This window comes from Diadema antillarum, unplaced genomic scaffold (genome assembly GCF_040938485.1).
Source record: "Diadema antillarum isolate AM-2024a unplaced genomic scaffold, OU_Dant_1.0 scf00000097, whole genome shotgun sequence".
NCBI classification, from domain to species: Eukaryota; Metazoa; Echinodermata; class Echinoidea; order Diadematoida; family Diadematidae; genus Diadema; species Diadema antillarum.
In genome coordinates, this window is record NW_027270986.1 from 822,797 (window position 1) to 840,900 (window position 18,104).

At 38.1% G+C, this 18,104-nt stretch overlaps 1 protein-coding gene across 1 annotated transcript in view; it reads left to right on the plus strand.

Annotated features, from left to right (window-relative positions):
• The first annotated feature begins 14,463 nt into the window (after window positions 1-14,463).
• The window catches only part of LOC139718574 (myotubularin-related protein 10-like), a 90,947-nt gene continuing 87,306 nt past the window's right edge, over window positions 14,464-18,104 (plus strand). Inside the window, exon 1 of the mRNA XM_071630041.1 lies at window positions 14,464-14,648. Within this exon, the coding sequence (XP_071486142.1) occupies window positions 14,562-14,648 (87 nt within the window). The 5' untranslated portion in view covers window positions 14,464-14,561. The remainder of the gene's footprint in view (window positions 14,649-18,104) is intronic.

The following is an 18,104-nucleotide window of genomic DNA, read 5'->3' on the forward strand; positions in this document are numbered from 1 at the left end:
TTTTTTTTTCAGTTAGCATTTCCATCCCCTTTCCCACTATTATAAAAACGGGAAACATTGCTTAGTCATCACAAGACTAAATAATCGTATGCGAAAAAAGCTTATTCTTATTGATTTCATGCCAAAATAAAAATGAAGTGAACATTTTGTATGCAGGTCGATAGATAATAGAGAGGTGATGACGTCACCACCTATACCCAACGTGCGTATACACTGTTTCATGGTAGGCCTACTTTAAGTGAAAACATGGAGCTATTACCAAACATGTATCTCCATTGTGAAAAGTTATAGGAATACAATCTCAATCAAAACGAGGGGAAGATTTCGTGTTTTTTTTTGGAAGAGTAAAAAGTGTTCAATTTCCGCTTGTTGTGGTCACAGCATTGTGCACGAATGACGACATTCGACTAAAGCTGGATATATTATAATCATGGAACTACTAGCAGAGCAGAGGTCCATGGTATAATTCAGTTCAACACGGCAGGCTGACTACAGGCAGACGCTAGACGATCCGTTCTGTAAAATGCTCCCTAAGCAAGACAGGCAATTAGCTGGAGAGGAAACGCGTTTGCTCGGTCATTGACAATTCCGGTGGCGCTTTTTTTTTTCTGTTGCCATGATAACTTGAGGAGCGGAGAGGCTATTTCATTGGCGCAGAGCCATTAAGGAGCTTAATGATATATTTGTGTTTTGAAAAGTCAAGTGGGAAATTATAGTGGATAATGTTACACATTAAGAACGACAGTGAGAAACCCGGAACAACAGTGCTTTTCAAATCTGGCTCCAAATTAGCTTGTTGATTAAGGTAACAACACTTCAAGTTCGTTGATCAGGTAACAATCCCTCTGCAACACTGTGTTTGTATATTATATGATTTGTACGCATATTATTATAATAATCATTTATAATCTATATACGCACAATTAATATATGTGAATATATGTGAACATATGTGTGTGAGTGAGTGTATGTGTGTGTGTATGTGTGTGTGTATGACCCTGCATCACGAAACCAACAAAAATTGCTACACATGAATAAATTTAACGACTGAGAAAATATAGGCTCCGAAATATAGGGTCGTTTAATCTTGCCCAAGCCGTATACTATATTCAGCTATCTGTGCAATGAATGGGGGGGGGGGGGGGGGGGGGCAGCATGTAAAACACAATAGCAACAACAATGAAAGGAGTTATCAGATGCTGAAATCAATCCTGCTTTATCAAAACATGGTCCGTGAGTAATACCAACTTTCAAAGCGTTAGCATCATCCTTTCAAAAGTATACTATAGAGTAGAAAGTGAAGAGTGTGCATTAGCATTAGCATCATCCTTGTAAAAGTACTACAGAGTAGTAAGTGAAGAGTGTGTACAGGGTTTTAAAGAAATGAAAAGACGTCTCTGAATACCTAATCATATTATTCTATACTAAAAAGGTGTTCTAGACAAAATAATAATGCTAAAAACCAAATTTCTTCTTTGTACGTTTTATGATCCCAACATTTAGAACAATGTACAAGAAGAATAATTGCTCTTTCAGAAAATATGTAAAACTCAAGATTGACAAGGTTGATCTATGTCACCTATTTAGAGTTTAACGTAAAAACAGGGCTTGCGACTTTTTGTTAGTTTTGTGATGCATGATCACATCATTACTCAATTCAATCCGTTTATTCCCACATTCCACTGTACAGTACAGTACATAATAAGAAGACACAAACATCACAATATTTGTACCTTTACAGCATGCACAAAGATGCAATATAATATGCCAAATTGAAAGTGGACAAGTCAACAGTTAGGCTTAAAGGGATCGTTTAGTTATGGTTGAGACCTAATTTCAGGTTTCTAACATTTTTTTTTTTTGGTGAGATAATGAGAAACCTCTTATGAAATATGACAGAGCATGTAATTCCATGAGGAATTCAACGTTTATTTGATGAAAATTGGTTTTGAAATGGCTGAGATATCAAAAACCAAGCTATAATAAAGTGTGGGACCCACAATTTTTTTACGATCTCTCTTTTTTTTTATGTTTCAGTCATTCCAAACCCGATTTTCATCAAATAAACTTTGAATTCCTCTTAGAATGTTACATTCCAAACCCGATTTTCATCAAATAAACTTTGAATTCCTCTTAGAATGGTATACTCTGTACTATTTCATAAGTGTTTTCTTGGTTTCTCACAAAGAGTTAAAAGCCCAATTCTCATCTCCACCAATACTGTACCATCCCTTTAAAGTCTTTTCACCGGCTGATCCCCGTCAGATGAATTAACTAACAATCTTTAAACAAAAATTACATAATACAACATTACAGGATCTCATACACAATGGACAATACTGACGACAAAACATACGATGAACAGGTGATTAGGAAAAAATAATAACTTTATCTCATTCATCCATATGCGTGTGTCAAGCGAAGTTACTGATACAGGAGAAAGTGTTTATACTTCCTTTAAAAGACGATGAACTAACGGTAAATTTGATGTTATAGCTGGTAAGTCATAAAAGAGGGCCAGCATAATATATAGGCCTATATTAGAAAATGAAGCTACTTTTGGAGGTGTATTATTATACATACACATGCAGTAGTCCACGTTACTTCTTTGAAATGATTTGACAAAGGACTGACTGTTGCTGGTTGCGTACGTGATGTTTTAAGGATCTCGTGTGTATGGCTGAATAAGGCTATCAAAAGGCTGCCAAAGTTTCACATCTTTCACTGGAATGATAAAGGGAATAAACTTTCCTATAAAAGTTAGTGGCCTGATGATGTCATAATCCTATACACTTCGTCGAACAGGAAACATGTATCCGGAGTATTCAAGTTGCTTCTGACATTATTGTTAGGAGAGCATTTCTGCCAAAAGGGCATGCGATATAATTTCTTCTTTTATGAATTGTTTTATTCTTAACTCCACACACGTGTGACGAACGAGCCTCACAGTGTAGGTCACTGGCCGCTCCCATGAGACAAGTTGTAGTTGTTGTTGTTGTTCTTTCTTTTTTTTCCTCCCTGTTATTTTAAGTCTATTACAATTGCAAAACATTATCATGCAATGTATAGGGTCCTACAAGATATTTATTTTTGCGTCGTTTTGAAGAATAACCGCTTCCTTTCGTATTCAGACGGTTGTGAACATTTAGATCTCCTCCTCAGGTCGTGTTTTGGTGGTATAAGACAGTGGTATTTATTCATCTCGTGTTGAATGAAAGCATGCGTCATCCAAAGTGGAACCTTATGAGATGTTATTGCTTTGTATTTCATTTCATTTTTATTTTCCGAATTGACCTTTAAAAGACTGCCGTACTTCCCCAAATTGCTGCAAAGAACACTTTTAAACTTACCTTGCACGGTGTACGTATAGTTATGAGGAATGTCATTTCGTGTATAGAATATGCTATGTTTATAATAGGCCCTTCGCTTTGTTGTACACGTCTAGACACCGTTCATACTTCCGCTAGTGTGATTTCCTCCCGTATCAGCGCACTGACGTGAGTGGGAGGTTGACGACATGGAGTCTTATTAATCCAAGAGTTCCTGCAGTGGACTCAAAATAAAACCACATGTGTGTCACGAAGCAGCGGCCTCATCTGAAAGAAATACACAGAAAAGTCTCAAAATATACCTTTAAAAAAGTCGTCATATATACAGTACAAACCACCCTATCAAGGCCGACGGAAGTGAACAAAACAATTAACATCTGTGAATAGAATGAATAGATAGTTGAATAGATGAATGAATTAATAAATAAATAAATAAGTAAATAAATGAATAAATAAATAAATAAATGAGTATAGATCAATCGGTGGTGTATTATTATAAGTAAAGATGCTTTTTTCATGCATTTATGTGTATGCCGTACATTTACATCATGATTTCCTGACCTTTAGTGATTTAATTTCTAAGCCTATTCGTAACTTAAGTAAAAACAAAAGATGCCTTGTTTTTCTATTACAGCGCGGAAAAGAAAAGAAATTCTGATGTGTTAGCGGCAGCACGAGTATAGATTCTTCATAATTTATGTTTTCACAGTCTTTCAACGTTTTGACTGTCTTTAGTGGGATGAGATCTTGTGTCGGTGTGCTTTTAACCAAAACACTTTCTTCGACGAATTTCACCACGCCTATTTCAATATTTATCTATTGATTTTTGTTTTTGTTTCCTTCAAAGAATCTAGGCTAAGAGAATATTTATGTTTTAAAACATTAGAATGTATCTCAAAAGACCCAGCTGTCATGCTAATCCGATTTTAATAGCTTATGTTTATGATTATGATAATGCACTTTGTGCACGCGTTGTACTTAGTGTGTGATGACGCAACAATGACTATACTATGGGATTGCAATTATTATCATTGTACAATGTAATTCCCGAGTTCTCGGTTCAGAGCCATTCTGCGTGTGTCTCCTTTAGGGCGCCCTCTTTTCAAACTTTAGCTCCAAATGAAACTGGGACCCATGAGGGGACTTGTACATTTAGTTTGATGTATGATATTTCGAAAGCCATTCTACTTTGTTCAAGTGCAATTTCGGGTCATGTTCAAGTTGGCATGACATTGTACCGAGTAAAATCAGACTAATAGAATACAACGGTATATAAGGTTAAATAAAAATCGGATAAGAAGTAAGAATTCTGGGTATAACTTCAAACTTTTACGTGTTTTCACAAAGCAATGATACAAGTGGCAAACACATCCTCAAATTGGCAAAGTTAATGACGTCACCTCTCCGCAAGTCTCCTACAAAACCATAGACAACATGAAATCGCCATATCCCCTTGTTGACATGCAGCCAATAAGAATTTTATCCCAATTCACATCAAACTGTGCAATTATACTTCAACCGATCGAGCGCCGGTCACTTTCAGGTGGGAAAGAAATTGCAGACGATGAATCATCACCCGAAACATGATTTGTTTAACCAAGGAGGTGGGATCCCATCTCCATGATTATACGATTCATATATCTTTGCGCAGAGAGCGATGCGAGAGTCGTGTGATAATGACGTCATTGCATGTCTCCAAATATCACGTGAAAACATGGCACTGAGAAATTGGTTGTGAAATTCTAACATTTCAAAATTATAACAAATAAAGACAGAATAAACTGACCAGAAAGAATATAAATTATTAGTGGAAAAGTGAGCAAAGAAAATGGGATTCCATCGGGATTCGAACCTGAGACCTCCGGATTGCTAGACCGGTGCTCTACCGACTGAGCTATAGAAAGCCCTAGTGCAGTGTTCGTCCCAGAAAACCCTTAATTCTCAATGCTCGGGTGGTCAGAAGCTATAGCAGTGTGTTTGTGTGTGACACACACGCACACACTTGAACCTGGCATAAACCCGAAAAAAAATTTAAAATTATCTTACTTTTGTATGACCGACATCATAAAGCTTATATCGTTTATAGTTTGTCTGGTTTTACTCTTTATCAACGTCAATTTCAGCATTGTCATGAGTATTACCTTCACACAGATTCTTCATACAGAACAATGCTACCTCTTTGTTCTTTTTTCTAAAGTTCAATAACGTTTACTATAAATACATTATATCTCAAAGCAGAATTAAGAATTTATATCACTTATTTCTAATTGTAATACGCAAGCCATATAAGGTAACAACACATTCATTTTCAATAACTTCAACATTTCAGTGTTCCTTGAATGAAGTTTTATTACGAAAATAAAAAGGGAAGATCTCTCCCCCTTCTTTAAAAGTACAATTTGTATGTAATATCCCACCTCCCACTCCCCCAACCTCAACTCGCCAGGGGCGTTGGGCGTTGATCGTTACAACTGACCCCTCCCTAATCGATTAGGATGTAACGATATCAATTGATATTGCATGGTTTATTTATTTACCTCTTTGATATCTATTGTTCGGTTTTCATTTCCAAACGTGATACAAAGTGGCGAGATATAGGACGCAATAATACCAATGAATTCGATGTGGATAATAGTTCAAGCGCAAGGTGGTTAATATTTCCGTTATCAAATATTTTGGCTTATATACGAACGATGAAATATTGACACCAAGAAATATTTAATATGTCTGTTAAATTCTATCTCTAATCGAGAGAACGGGATATGAATAAAAGAAAATGAAAGCATGTGCAGACATGCAGACACCTTTATGAATAAGCAAGGGACTTGTGAATCTTAAGTTCAATTCCACATGCACGAAGTTAAATTTGGCCACAGGTTCATATACTATAAATCAGACGAATAGAATGATCGAAATGTCATGAAAATTTTGGCATTACGATGTAATAAGAAAGTCATGGAACGTTAATGTTTTCACCGAATATCGATGTAAAAATAATATGGGAAATTATTAGATGTAAAGAAGAAGAAGAATGAGAAGAAGAAGAAGAAGAAGAAGAAGAAGAAGAAGAAGAAGATGATGATGATGATGATGATGAAGCGCTAAAGTGCGGTAAGAGAAGAGGGGAGGGGTGGAAGTGGGAGGGGATGATATGGGGTGACCTGACGTGTCTCATTGCTAGCTCTCAATACAATATTGAAGTATATGTTCAAATTGATGCCGTGCCAAAGCCGCCCCCAGCCCACGATTAGATACTTGCCAGCGTTGAGGTCTTTCACAGAAAAATTATCTCACAGCAAAGTGTACCTGGAAAAGGTTAAACAAAATGATAAGATTGTCGATCGGATGATTGCATTCACGAACGAATTCTGAGATCAACACTGGAATGAGCTTGAGATAAAAGTGGAGGGACGAATAGGTTAGGAGCAATGATATGTTTTTGAGGTAGGGAAATTGGTTGGCAAAAATGCGATGCATTATGATGCATACATCGAACCTTATAGTTCAGTTTTTGTAGGTTAACGAGCGTACGAGATTTTTGTGTGATTAAGTTAGTTGTATAGTTACTTTTACCCGTTTCTCGAAATGCTAGGTGTGGCGAAGATGGGAGGGAGGAGCTATACGGATGGGGGCGAGGGATATGGCAAGACTTCTTCTTATCTTTCGTATTTAACAGTGAACGTTAGACTCATTATGGACATAATACATTGTTTAGAAACGCCCAGGTCACGGTGTCACCACACGGATGCTAAATCGACAGGCGTTTCCAGATTTTGACGTCACCGCAGAGCGTTTCCTGAAAGTGGTAAACGAAAAGTATGCATTGGGTATAAACGTATAAATCCAGAATACCAGATCCGCATTATCATCCTGAAAGGAAGGGGGGAGGGGGTAGAGAAGGAGGGGGAGGGGATAGTGTGTTCTTCTCATAGGTTTTGAGATTTGTTTAGTTTTTTGTTTTTGTTTTTGTGTTGGTGTGTTTTGTTTTTTGTTTTCTTTTATTTATTTCACTTGTCAAAGGATTCGAGATCAATTGGCACTTAGGTCTGTGACTGCTTCATCATCCTTGGGTTCGTTCGTTTGTTCGTTTGTTTGTTAGTTTAACATTATATAGTTTCATTCGTGGGCATTTCGTTCTTCGTATATTTAGAAGAAATGACGGCTTTCGTTCTAGGAAGTTATCATGCAGCATTGCTATTGTCACTTTATCCTATGTAGCTCAGAAATGTAAAGATATGGGCTAATGCTCGCATTTTTGTTCTTTCCATTCTTCTTCTACGTTGTGACTTGTGTTTCGTTGGGTTCAGTAAAGTGCGAAGTGTCTCTATCAGGTCCCCCGTCAAATCTACTTACAGACCGACCTTTACATGACAATGAACAACTTGTCCCCCCCCCCCCTTCCGTCTTTATATACCAGTTGTATTCAAGTACGTATGTTTACTGGGCCCCCGATGCTTCTAGTGGGGGGGGGGGGGGGCATCATCACGATACTCTTCTTTATTTGTGTTATTTCATGTTTTTATAGTTATGTATCTTCCTGTATCTTTTTGTTCTTTTTGTATTTCTGAAATGATGGCGAATAAATTTAAATAGAAAAAAATAAAGCTAAAATAGATATCAATAGATATCATAGATATATCAATTATAGCTGTAGGTTGTGGATGTTGATTGTGATGATCAAGAGGGTATTTAAGTAATATCGCAGTAATGATTAATTATCTTCTATAAGCAGAACGCAAGGGGCATGAGGGTTAATAACTGTTAATAAAATTGACATGTTATTATCGCCACGCTTTGATTTAGAAGGTATACATTTAGACTAAATTATCCATTTGCTTCTCTCAAACAATGAGTCTCAACACATACCGTTTACACTCATTGATAGTCAATAAATGCATAGTTTTGTCCAAGGAGGTACTAGGCGAGCACCCCTTTTGGTTTTGTCTATGACATACAGACGACACGTAGCATTTTGGATATGATCAAAAGGTTTACAATAATACGATAGTCTATGTAAATTATTTGACTTTGTATATACATGTATTTATACAACTCACTCATTCCTTGTCGGCACATCATACAAAGTCTAATGTAATGTGGAAACTGATTTGACACCTCAAAACTATTAGATTTTCAAAGAATTAATTTTTGTTTTAAAATTCGTCGGAGAATAGCAGAGTAAGCTGGTTCAAGCGTATAGAGCGATGCGGTGATGAAGTAAATGTAATAAAGCGTTTGCGAAGAGAAGCATATACAGATGTATCCCATGAATGAATAAGATACATAAGTTCATTATCTGTTTGATAGCCAATAACTTTACAAGAATGAAATATTGTTTGATAGGGTTCCTACCTGTTTGAATTCCACAGATAGATGTCTTTCAAGAAACTTTCTGGATCAACGTGTTTTATCTCTTTCTTTACTTCTCTCTCTCTCCCCTTAATCTCCCTCCTTCACTCTCTCTCTGCGATGGGAACATTATGTTCATTGCGCGTAATATTTTGCAAATCTGTATATAGTAGCGATAAGCTGACAGCAATAAATACCCTTCATTCATTCATAACTCATTCATTTGGTTTTGTTCTTGGGTTCATTCATGAATTCATGGACCTATCCACCAATCCGTTCATTCGTCCATATTTTCATTCGTTCATTTATTCATTCATGCACTCATTCATCCATCCATTCATCCATCCATCCATTCATTCATTCATTTTATTCATTCATTCATTCATTCATTCATTCATTCATTCATTCATTCATTCATTCATTCATTCTTCCATTGATCAATTCATTCATCCATCCATCTATTAATTGATTAATTAATTCATTCATCCATCCATTCATTTATTTTCATTCGTTCATTTATTCATTCATGCACTCATTCATCCATTCATTCATCCATCCATCCATTCATTCATTCATTTTATTCATTCATTCATTCATTCATTCATTCATTCATTCATTCATTCATTCATTCTTCCATTGATCAATTCATTCATCCATCCATCTATTAATTGATTAATTAATTAATTCATCCATCCATTCATTCATTCATTCATTCATTCATCTGTTTTCTTTTTCTCCTCTTTTTTTATATTCTTCGACGTGTTAATATTCCTTATTCATAAATTGTCATTCCTTTCAATTATGAATTTAGCATCAAGTGAGAATTTATCTCATATCAGCATCTGAGAATCTATACACCATACAAGCAATGCTTTTAGATTCCTCATATTTCACATGTTTAATTGTCTTAAATGCTGTATTTGAAAGTTCACCCATGCATTTTTTTTGTTATGTTTATGGTTTATTTGTCGACACGTGAAATATGGACATGGCAATAAAAACAAACAAAACACACAATTCATTAAGTTCATTGTCATTAATTCATTCATTCATTCATCCATTCATTCATCCATTTATTTATTCATTCATTCATTCATCCATCCATTCATTCATCCATTCATGGATAGGCTTGATCATTTCGTTCGTCACTCATCCCACTAGATTTGAGTCACAACGACAATGTCGCTATAAAGCATGTTTCCTTTTTCTTTATATACAGAAGCTCAGGTAGCGGCGGTTAACACGCTATTAAAGGTCCAGTTTACCTTTGGGAGCAGTGATTTCAAAAATGTTCAAGATATCACATTTGATGCATATGTGGAGGTCTGTTGTATCACAAAACATCCTACCTTATATAAAATTTTCGCAATAAAGCCTAAAATATAAGGAGATATCAGTGTTTTTCTCAATAAACCGTAACTGCACATGGTTTAGTCTTGAAACATTTTTATTATAACTATTGTTCACATTTTGTGTATTTAACAACACTTTATACATAGATCATACGGATTCAAATTTCTACAGTGGTTGTTTCTATCCCTAACTCACATTTTAGAACTATTTTGAAGCACAAATGCTGGATTTTTGTTTCAACTGCAAATGGTAAATTATGCCTTTAAAGTGCAACATGCACAGACTTGATATCATACAAATAATTTTAGCTTTATAGGATACAAAATATCATTGCAATTGTGTACAGTCCAACCGTGTTATAGCAAGTAATGTTTTCTATTCGGTCTTATGGTGGTTCCGTTTTGATTATGACAGTGTATATCTATATAGGCCTACACTTTCATGACAAAACTGTCTCAATTGTAGTGACATAGACAAGCGGAAAGTAAACATCCATATATAGGCCCTACTCTGCTGAAGAATGACCATGACAATCTGATCATTTTTCTTATTTCTATAAACATGCAAGTGTGAGTCAGTGTTTGGCCAATGAATTTTTCATTTTTTTGTGCGTGTTCGTTTGTGGTGTGTGTGTGTGTGTTTTTTGTGTGTGTGGAGGGGGGGGGGGTGAGTGCGGGCCAAGGAGCGGTGGTCAAGGGTAGTGTAGGCCTATGCACATGATAATGATTGGTTGAGGGTCAATTGTATCCCCCTCCCCCCCCCCCCCCCCTCCCGCTTTAAAGAATTAAGAATCTATAGGGGCGGAACCATCGGAGATTTTGTTGTGTTTGTGTGTTTGTTTACTATTATTATTTCTCCGGTCATTATTGTGCGTGTGTGTGTGTGTGTGGGGGGGGGGGGGAGAGGGTCGCCTCCCCCCCCCCCTCCCCGCCCTGCGTTTCCGTGGCCCCTGTAAGAGTATTGCAATACTTCTTTAAGTTACTTGATTAAGTACTGTTTATTTCTCTAGTGATGAACCCAGATAAAGTTCATGACCGGGTCGTTTCCCTGCTTGGCGCATATACCGGCATTATTACATCTCAAACATATTATCACCCTCTTTTATCTAACATTGTCATGCATTTATGATTTCATTGTTCCCTCTCCATGCTCTTTTGTCACATACACCATGGGCGTCACCGGGGGGGGGGGGGGGGGGGGGGGGTGCGCTGGGTGCGAACGCACCCCCCTTCAGAACCTTAAAAAAAAAAAAAAAACACGCTTCAGTCTGCGAGCGACCTCACGCTGGACGCTAGATAATTGTTCTTTTATATTTCTTCTTATTTTTTTTTTATTTTGCACCGGGGGAAAAAGACAAAAAACAAAACAATACAAAAACAAAACAAAAACAATCGCACCAAGGCTCGGGCAGTAATAATGCTATACATTCAGTGTTTACTATAATATATCTATCGACCGTACTGTATGCGTAAGGTATATTTCATTCATTGTGCAACGGATTATCAATTCAGAAAATGCAAAAGCTCCGTCGCATGGGAGGGAGATACCCCGCCCACATCCTCCTCCCCCGTTATAGGTCTCCAATCAGTGGCGTAACTGGGGGGGGGGGGGGGAAGGGCACGTGCCCCCCCCCCCCAATTCCGCTGGTACAAAAAAAAAAATATCAAAATGGTAATTAAAGGATTAGTAATCTGCTTTTGAAATTGACATGAAAGGGTGAGCAAGAAAAGATTTCTTTTAACCGTAATTATATAAAGAGGCATAAATAGTGTGAAACATTGTTCAAAAAGCCCGGAGCCGACAAAAGATTGTGATTCAGCGTGATTCCTGGTTGGCATTCTGAATGATAAGGAGGATGGAGCAGTGTACTCAGAACATCCGAACGGCAAAGAGTCGCTACAATGTTGCGCAATGTGATGTAGAATGAACACCTCTGTACCTTACACTTCGTTATATCAAAGCTAGATCACTGAGTGTTGCTTTACATACTATAGTCTATATTAAAATGCCTTGCATTGCATATAATAAGACTTGACCTGGCCTATTTCCCAACTTTTCCATGTATAAAACACACGCACACAAACACAAACAATGAGGGGATGCTCTAAAGTGCAGATTTTGGACATCCTTCCCCCGCTTGGTCACTTCGACGCCCCCTCGCTGGTCATACCTCCCCCAATCATGAACATAAACCGACATCCTTGACTACCAGTGGCGCACCGCCCCCCCCCCCCTCCTCCTTAATTTCCAAAACGAAAAAACAAAGCTACAAACGGCAGTTTTTGGACTATAAAAAGTCAAAATTTTCACGCTCGCTCGCTCGGCTCGCTCGTATCTAATCGCTATATGCCATTCTCCTGATGTTGCTGCCAGTATTAAATTGCCAGTAGTTGCACCCGGTGCGCCCCCCCCCCCCCCCCCCCTCCTTAATTTCCAAAGCGAAAAGGAATAGTTACAAACGGCAGTTTTTAGACTGTAAAAGGTCAAAATTTTCAAGCTCGCTCGCTCCGCTCGCTCGCATTTTAATCAATTCAATTCAAACTTTATTTCATTTTTCGAAAAGAACATAAACATTTCACTTTCTTTGGTAACATAGAATAAGGTTGCATACTCAAAACAAAGTAAATTGAGAAAACATAATTGTGGAACCTTGGGGTAACAAAAACGTTGTAAGGAAAATTGATTGACTGAAGTGATACAGACGATATAATCGTTATGCCATTCTCCTTATGATGCTGTCAGTAATTGCCAGCAGTGGCGCCCGGAGCGCCCCCCTTCATTTCGAAAACGAAAAAATATAGCTACAAACGGCAGTTTTTTGACTGTGTCAAAATTTTCAAGCTTACTCGTTCCACTCACTCGCATTTAATTGTTATGCCATTCTCCTGATGTTACTGACAGTAATTGCCAGCAGTTGCGCCCTGTGCGCCGCCCCTTAATTTCCAAAGCGAAGAAATATAGCTACAAACGGAAGTTTTTTTGAAAGTAAAATGTTAAAATTTTCAAGGTCGCTCGCTCCGCTTGCTCGCATTTAATGGTTATCCCATTCTCCTGATGTTGTTGCCAGTAATTGCCAGCAGTTGCTCTCGGTACGCCCTGCCTAATTTCCAAAGCGAAAAAAATATAGCTACAAACGGTAATTTTTTGCCTGTAAAATGTCAAAATTTTCAAGCTCGCTCGCATTTAATCGCTTTGCCATTCTCCTGATGTTACTGCCAGTAGGTGCCAGCAGTTGCGCCCGGTGCGCCCCCATCACCCCTTAATTTTCAAAGCGAAAAGATGTAGCTAAAAACAACATTTTTAGTTTACTCTCAAAAATGCCAAAATTTTCGAGCTCGCTCGCTTCGCTCGCTCGCATTTTATCGTTGTGCCATCCTCCTGACGTTGCTGCCAGTAATTGCCAGCAGTTGCGCCCGGTGCGCCATCCCCCCCCCCCCCCTTAAACTCCAAAGCGAAAAGATAGAGCTAAAAACGGCAGTTTTTTTACTGTAAAATGTCAAAATTTTCAAGCTCGCTCGCTTCGCTCGCTCGCATTTAATCGTTATGCCATTATCCTCATGTTGCTGCCAGTAATTGCCAGCAGTTGCGCCCGGTGTGCCCCCCTTCATTTCCAAAGCGAAAAAATACAGCTAAAAACCGCAGTTTGGGATTTTAAAATATCAAAAAATTTTAAGCTCGCTTGCTCCGCTCGCTCGCATTTAATTGTTCTGCAATTCTCCTTTTTTTTTCTTTTCACAAAAAGTCCCTCCGTGGGAGGGGTATCCCCCTCCTACACCCTCTCCCGCTCGGTTGCTTCGCTTCCTCGCCGAGGATCTCCCGTACTAGTCCTTCATCACGTTCACAGCATATTCATTTTTACTATGCTCTATAAGCGCGACTTTTACACTCTTGTTTTTACAAAAAGTTCCTATATCCCCCTCCCACACCCTCCGCACTGAAGGAGCGGAATAGATCATCGCCGAGGATCTCACATCGTCACATAATGTGCCCCCGTATAGTCCTTCATAGCGAAAGATTCGTGTATGTATACAATCTCATGTATTATGTACAATATATAGAGCATGTGAAAATGTACATGATAATACAGGAGCCAATAAATCAAAAAAAAAAAAATCTCACAGTTTACATTTACTGTCAAAACGCACCCCCCCCCCCCCTTGAAAAAAAGCTGGTAACGCCTCTGTACACAACTGTAGTTCTCCTATTACTCAGGTACAAAACAATGCCAGCGAATTTGTGAATTCGGACAAACCGCGTGTGGGTGGGTGTGTCTACGTCATTACGTTAAAATCGTTGTAAAACGGCTGATGTTCAAGGCTACATCCTGCGAAAACGCCACTGGAAAACGCCCGTCCTAATGTGTAACCTGCATGCGCATGCCGCTGACCCCAGAAAACTCAATTGAACGGCGTATTTATTGAGAACATGGCGATGTTCCGCTATGTGTATCTAATACACTCGCCGGTGGCGTAAAGGTGCAAATCTCCTAAACTGTTTTTTCTCTCTCGCTAGACAGCTATATCAATCACCATGTCGATACGAGGATCTGCAACATTCAAGAGTTACCTGAATGAAAGTACATTTGTGGAACCTGGCAGTAAACGGAGTCATAAAATCGTAAGTTATGGTAGGGAGCGGTGTCTACCACCGTAGCTAGCGTCAACAGAGCCAGCTCAGCTGTACCGTTACCACTCCAGACTCCCGATCCCAGAGACTGTGTGTTTTTTAGCAGGCAGGTTCACGTTCCGTCGCAACTAACTGTGCATACGGATTCCACGGTCCGCTTGGGTTGTTCTCACTGGTGCGGTATGCGGTGGTGGATCTGGAGCTCCTTTCTATTCTGTGCTAGCTCGATTCCCTCATGATGTGGCGTGTTTCGTTCTTGATCTTCTGTTTTTAAGTGCTAGTTTTTGTAATACAACTGTAGATCTAGTTTTTAAATTTGCTGGAAATGCTTTGGTCTTTTCTTGTTCTTTTTGTAATTCAATGAAAAATTAAAATAGAGTCTATACTTTAATTTTATACTAGTAATGAAATGTGACTGTGGCTCAAACGTTTAATATGCCATATGGACAGTGCGATGTTTACCAATGTTGAATGCAATGCATATGCTTTCAGTATAGAACTAATTCACAACGTACACTGTACCACCAGTCACCACTCATTAACCCAAGTCAAAACATCTAGTAAATCAGCATCAAGCATGTTTAAGTGTCCAACATACAGCATGTTGCCATACACATCGACACTGTCTGTACATTGAAACCGACACCCCCTCTATTTATACATGTACAATCTGTAGCATTGCTTTGCATGTACTACTGTAGACAGAAAGATATAAAACCGTCTGTCCAGAGGCTCTCCTCTGGAGGGGATCAGTGAAGCCAGATGCAGTCTCCATGGAACATACACGCTGTATCCCCGACGACCAGATACAGACCGATCTTTCGGTCAATGCCTGTACAGTGTACGTTCACGTTCACGCATGAGACTACGCGCAGTGGTTTGAATTATTCCCCTTAGAGTTGAAGATGTCCAAATATTACTGAAAAGCTCAATAATAAACAAGATCAGGAGCAAAACAATTATAATTTTACCGTAGATTATAAATGCACTTTGGAAAAGAAGCATAACGTTCTACTTGTATGCATTTCACACATATTGTCAATAGAGCTTCAGAGGGAAGGGATGTAAGTGAACCCACTGATATCCAGTAATATCACCTTTTCCTGCACCTCGGGAAGTGTAATCTGTAGAGAATACAACATTCATGTCAATTGATCACTACACCTTCGTGGGACTATTGTACTTTGTAGCAATAGGCCCTACTTTTTAGTACCAGGTACTGCAGTATGCAATATCACCTCGCGCCTTGTTGACAGTGGTGCTACTGTGCATTCACACTACTTTAAACCTGCGCCATGTTAGACTGCATATCTCACTGTACCAGCGTGTAGGAAAAAAAATGCTTCATAAATGTGTAGAGCCCTCCAGTAGTATGCAAATTTGTACATTGGTGTACAACTGACTTTGATACACTTTTTGAAGGGAGGTGGATACAAACACCATGAATGTTGTTGGTTTCTCTAGAAGCCCATAGTCTTCTTGAGCTTTTGATTGATATGAAACAGAATGAAAGTGCAGAGCCAGGACAATGGTAAGAAGTTCCTCAAAACTAGCCTTCAAGTATTATATCGGCTTCCACACACATTAAGTTGGGATGATGTGTCATACAATCCATACAATATCCCGATAAATTATATGCACCTACTGCAATGTGATATTCTACTTTCAATGTACTTTTCCGCCGTGATTGGCGTGGACATTAAAGGCATTATTTACCATTTGAAGATGAAACAAAAACCCAGCTGTAGTGCTTCAGAATACTGGTATCCGTGTAGTTCTACAAAGACAGTGTAAAAGAATAATATATGGTCTCTGTCTGTACTTCTCCGCAGGAAGTAACTGTATTACAGTTTTGTATGTGAGTTACGGATAGAAACAACCAGTGTAAAATATGAATCAGTGTCTTAGTCATTATATACAAAATGTGAACAATTGTTGTAATGAAAATGTTTCTAGATTAAGCCATCTGCAGAACATGTTTTTTTGAGAAAAATAGTGATATCTTCGTATGCATAAATTTTAGGCTTTACTGCGAAATTTTTGTATGGTAGGATGTTTTGTGATACAGTTGGCCCACACATATACGTGCATGCATCAAATGTGATATCTCATCATTTTTAAAAAAATCACTGCTCCCAATGGTAAGCAGTTCCTGTAACCAAGGTACATGTAGGTAGTTTCAGGCACATATTGAGATTGAAAAGACATCTAGATTTCAAGAATTCAGTTACAGAGTACCAGATTAGCAACAAGGTCTGGTTGCAAAAACAGCGCAAAATCTGACTAGATGTATAAACAGCCATATCAGTTGATAATCATACACATTATCAAAACGCTTGTATTTATTATTCAGTCATGATGGAAATGTTTATCAGAAAAGACTTTTTGGTAATGTTTATGACTTGACAAAAGTGGGGAAAGAAATCTTTTTATCAAAGTCAACAAACTAAATTTCATTTGCTGAAGCTTGATTCCTTTTCTTGTATCTGACTATAAGAAGCAGTAGCTGATCATCTTGGACAAGCCATGTGATAACTGGTTTTATTAGAAGTAGAAGATTGGATTGGATTTCATTCAGTATGAGACATAAAGCTGTAATACAGTTTATCCACAGGACAAGGCAACTGAGAATGTGATCTTTGCTGTGCAAAGTCATTACATGTTTCCATTGATTGCATAACAGTGTAGAAGCCAGAGTCCTGGTTACCTACATTTGTACCATTGTGCAGGTAGATACATGTAGAAAACAACAAATTGTACATTTCTGGATGTATTACTTTAAGGCAAAGAAGTTGATATCCTAGTGTTAGTGTTAATATAGTATTATCACAATCATCAATTTCTGTTGAGTTGAATACCACATACCAAGAATCTTTTTAATTGCTACAAGTCTAGAATTGAAATGTGTAGTCGTGCAAGTCGCTTGATCTTTTGTCTTCTACTGTAAGTAGGGTATTTGGTATGCACCATAATTGGCTTTTGCTGCTGATAGGAGGGCAAGTTTTCATGGTGAATGTGGTCACTTGTCCAGGCTACTAAATAATTATGCATTATGAGCATGACACATTTTACTCCCAAGCATTCTGTAGTTATGTGGTGGGAATATGCGAGAGCTCAGGAAATGGGATGGATGGCCAGGCAGCTGTTTATGACATCCTAATTGACCTGCATGTTTCTATGGGGCATAATTTCTGAGGAGTGGAAATGTAATTAGAAATTGCATCAGGAATAAAAAGAATTCCCCCATCACCAGCATCATCAAAACCAAATATAGTGCCAAAAAGGGGAAACACTGTCATTTGATACTATATGGAAAAAGAAAAAGTACATGTATAAAGTGAACTATTAGATGTTACTCAATATTCACGCTATAAAATCCTGCAAGAATATGTTGCAGAAATATTATATTTTGAATTTCACTGCATGCCTTGAATTTGGGAAAGAATA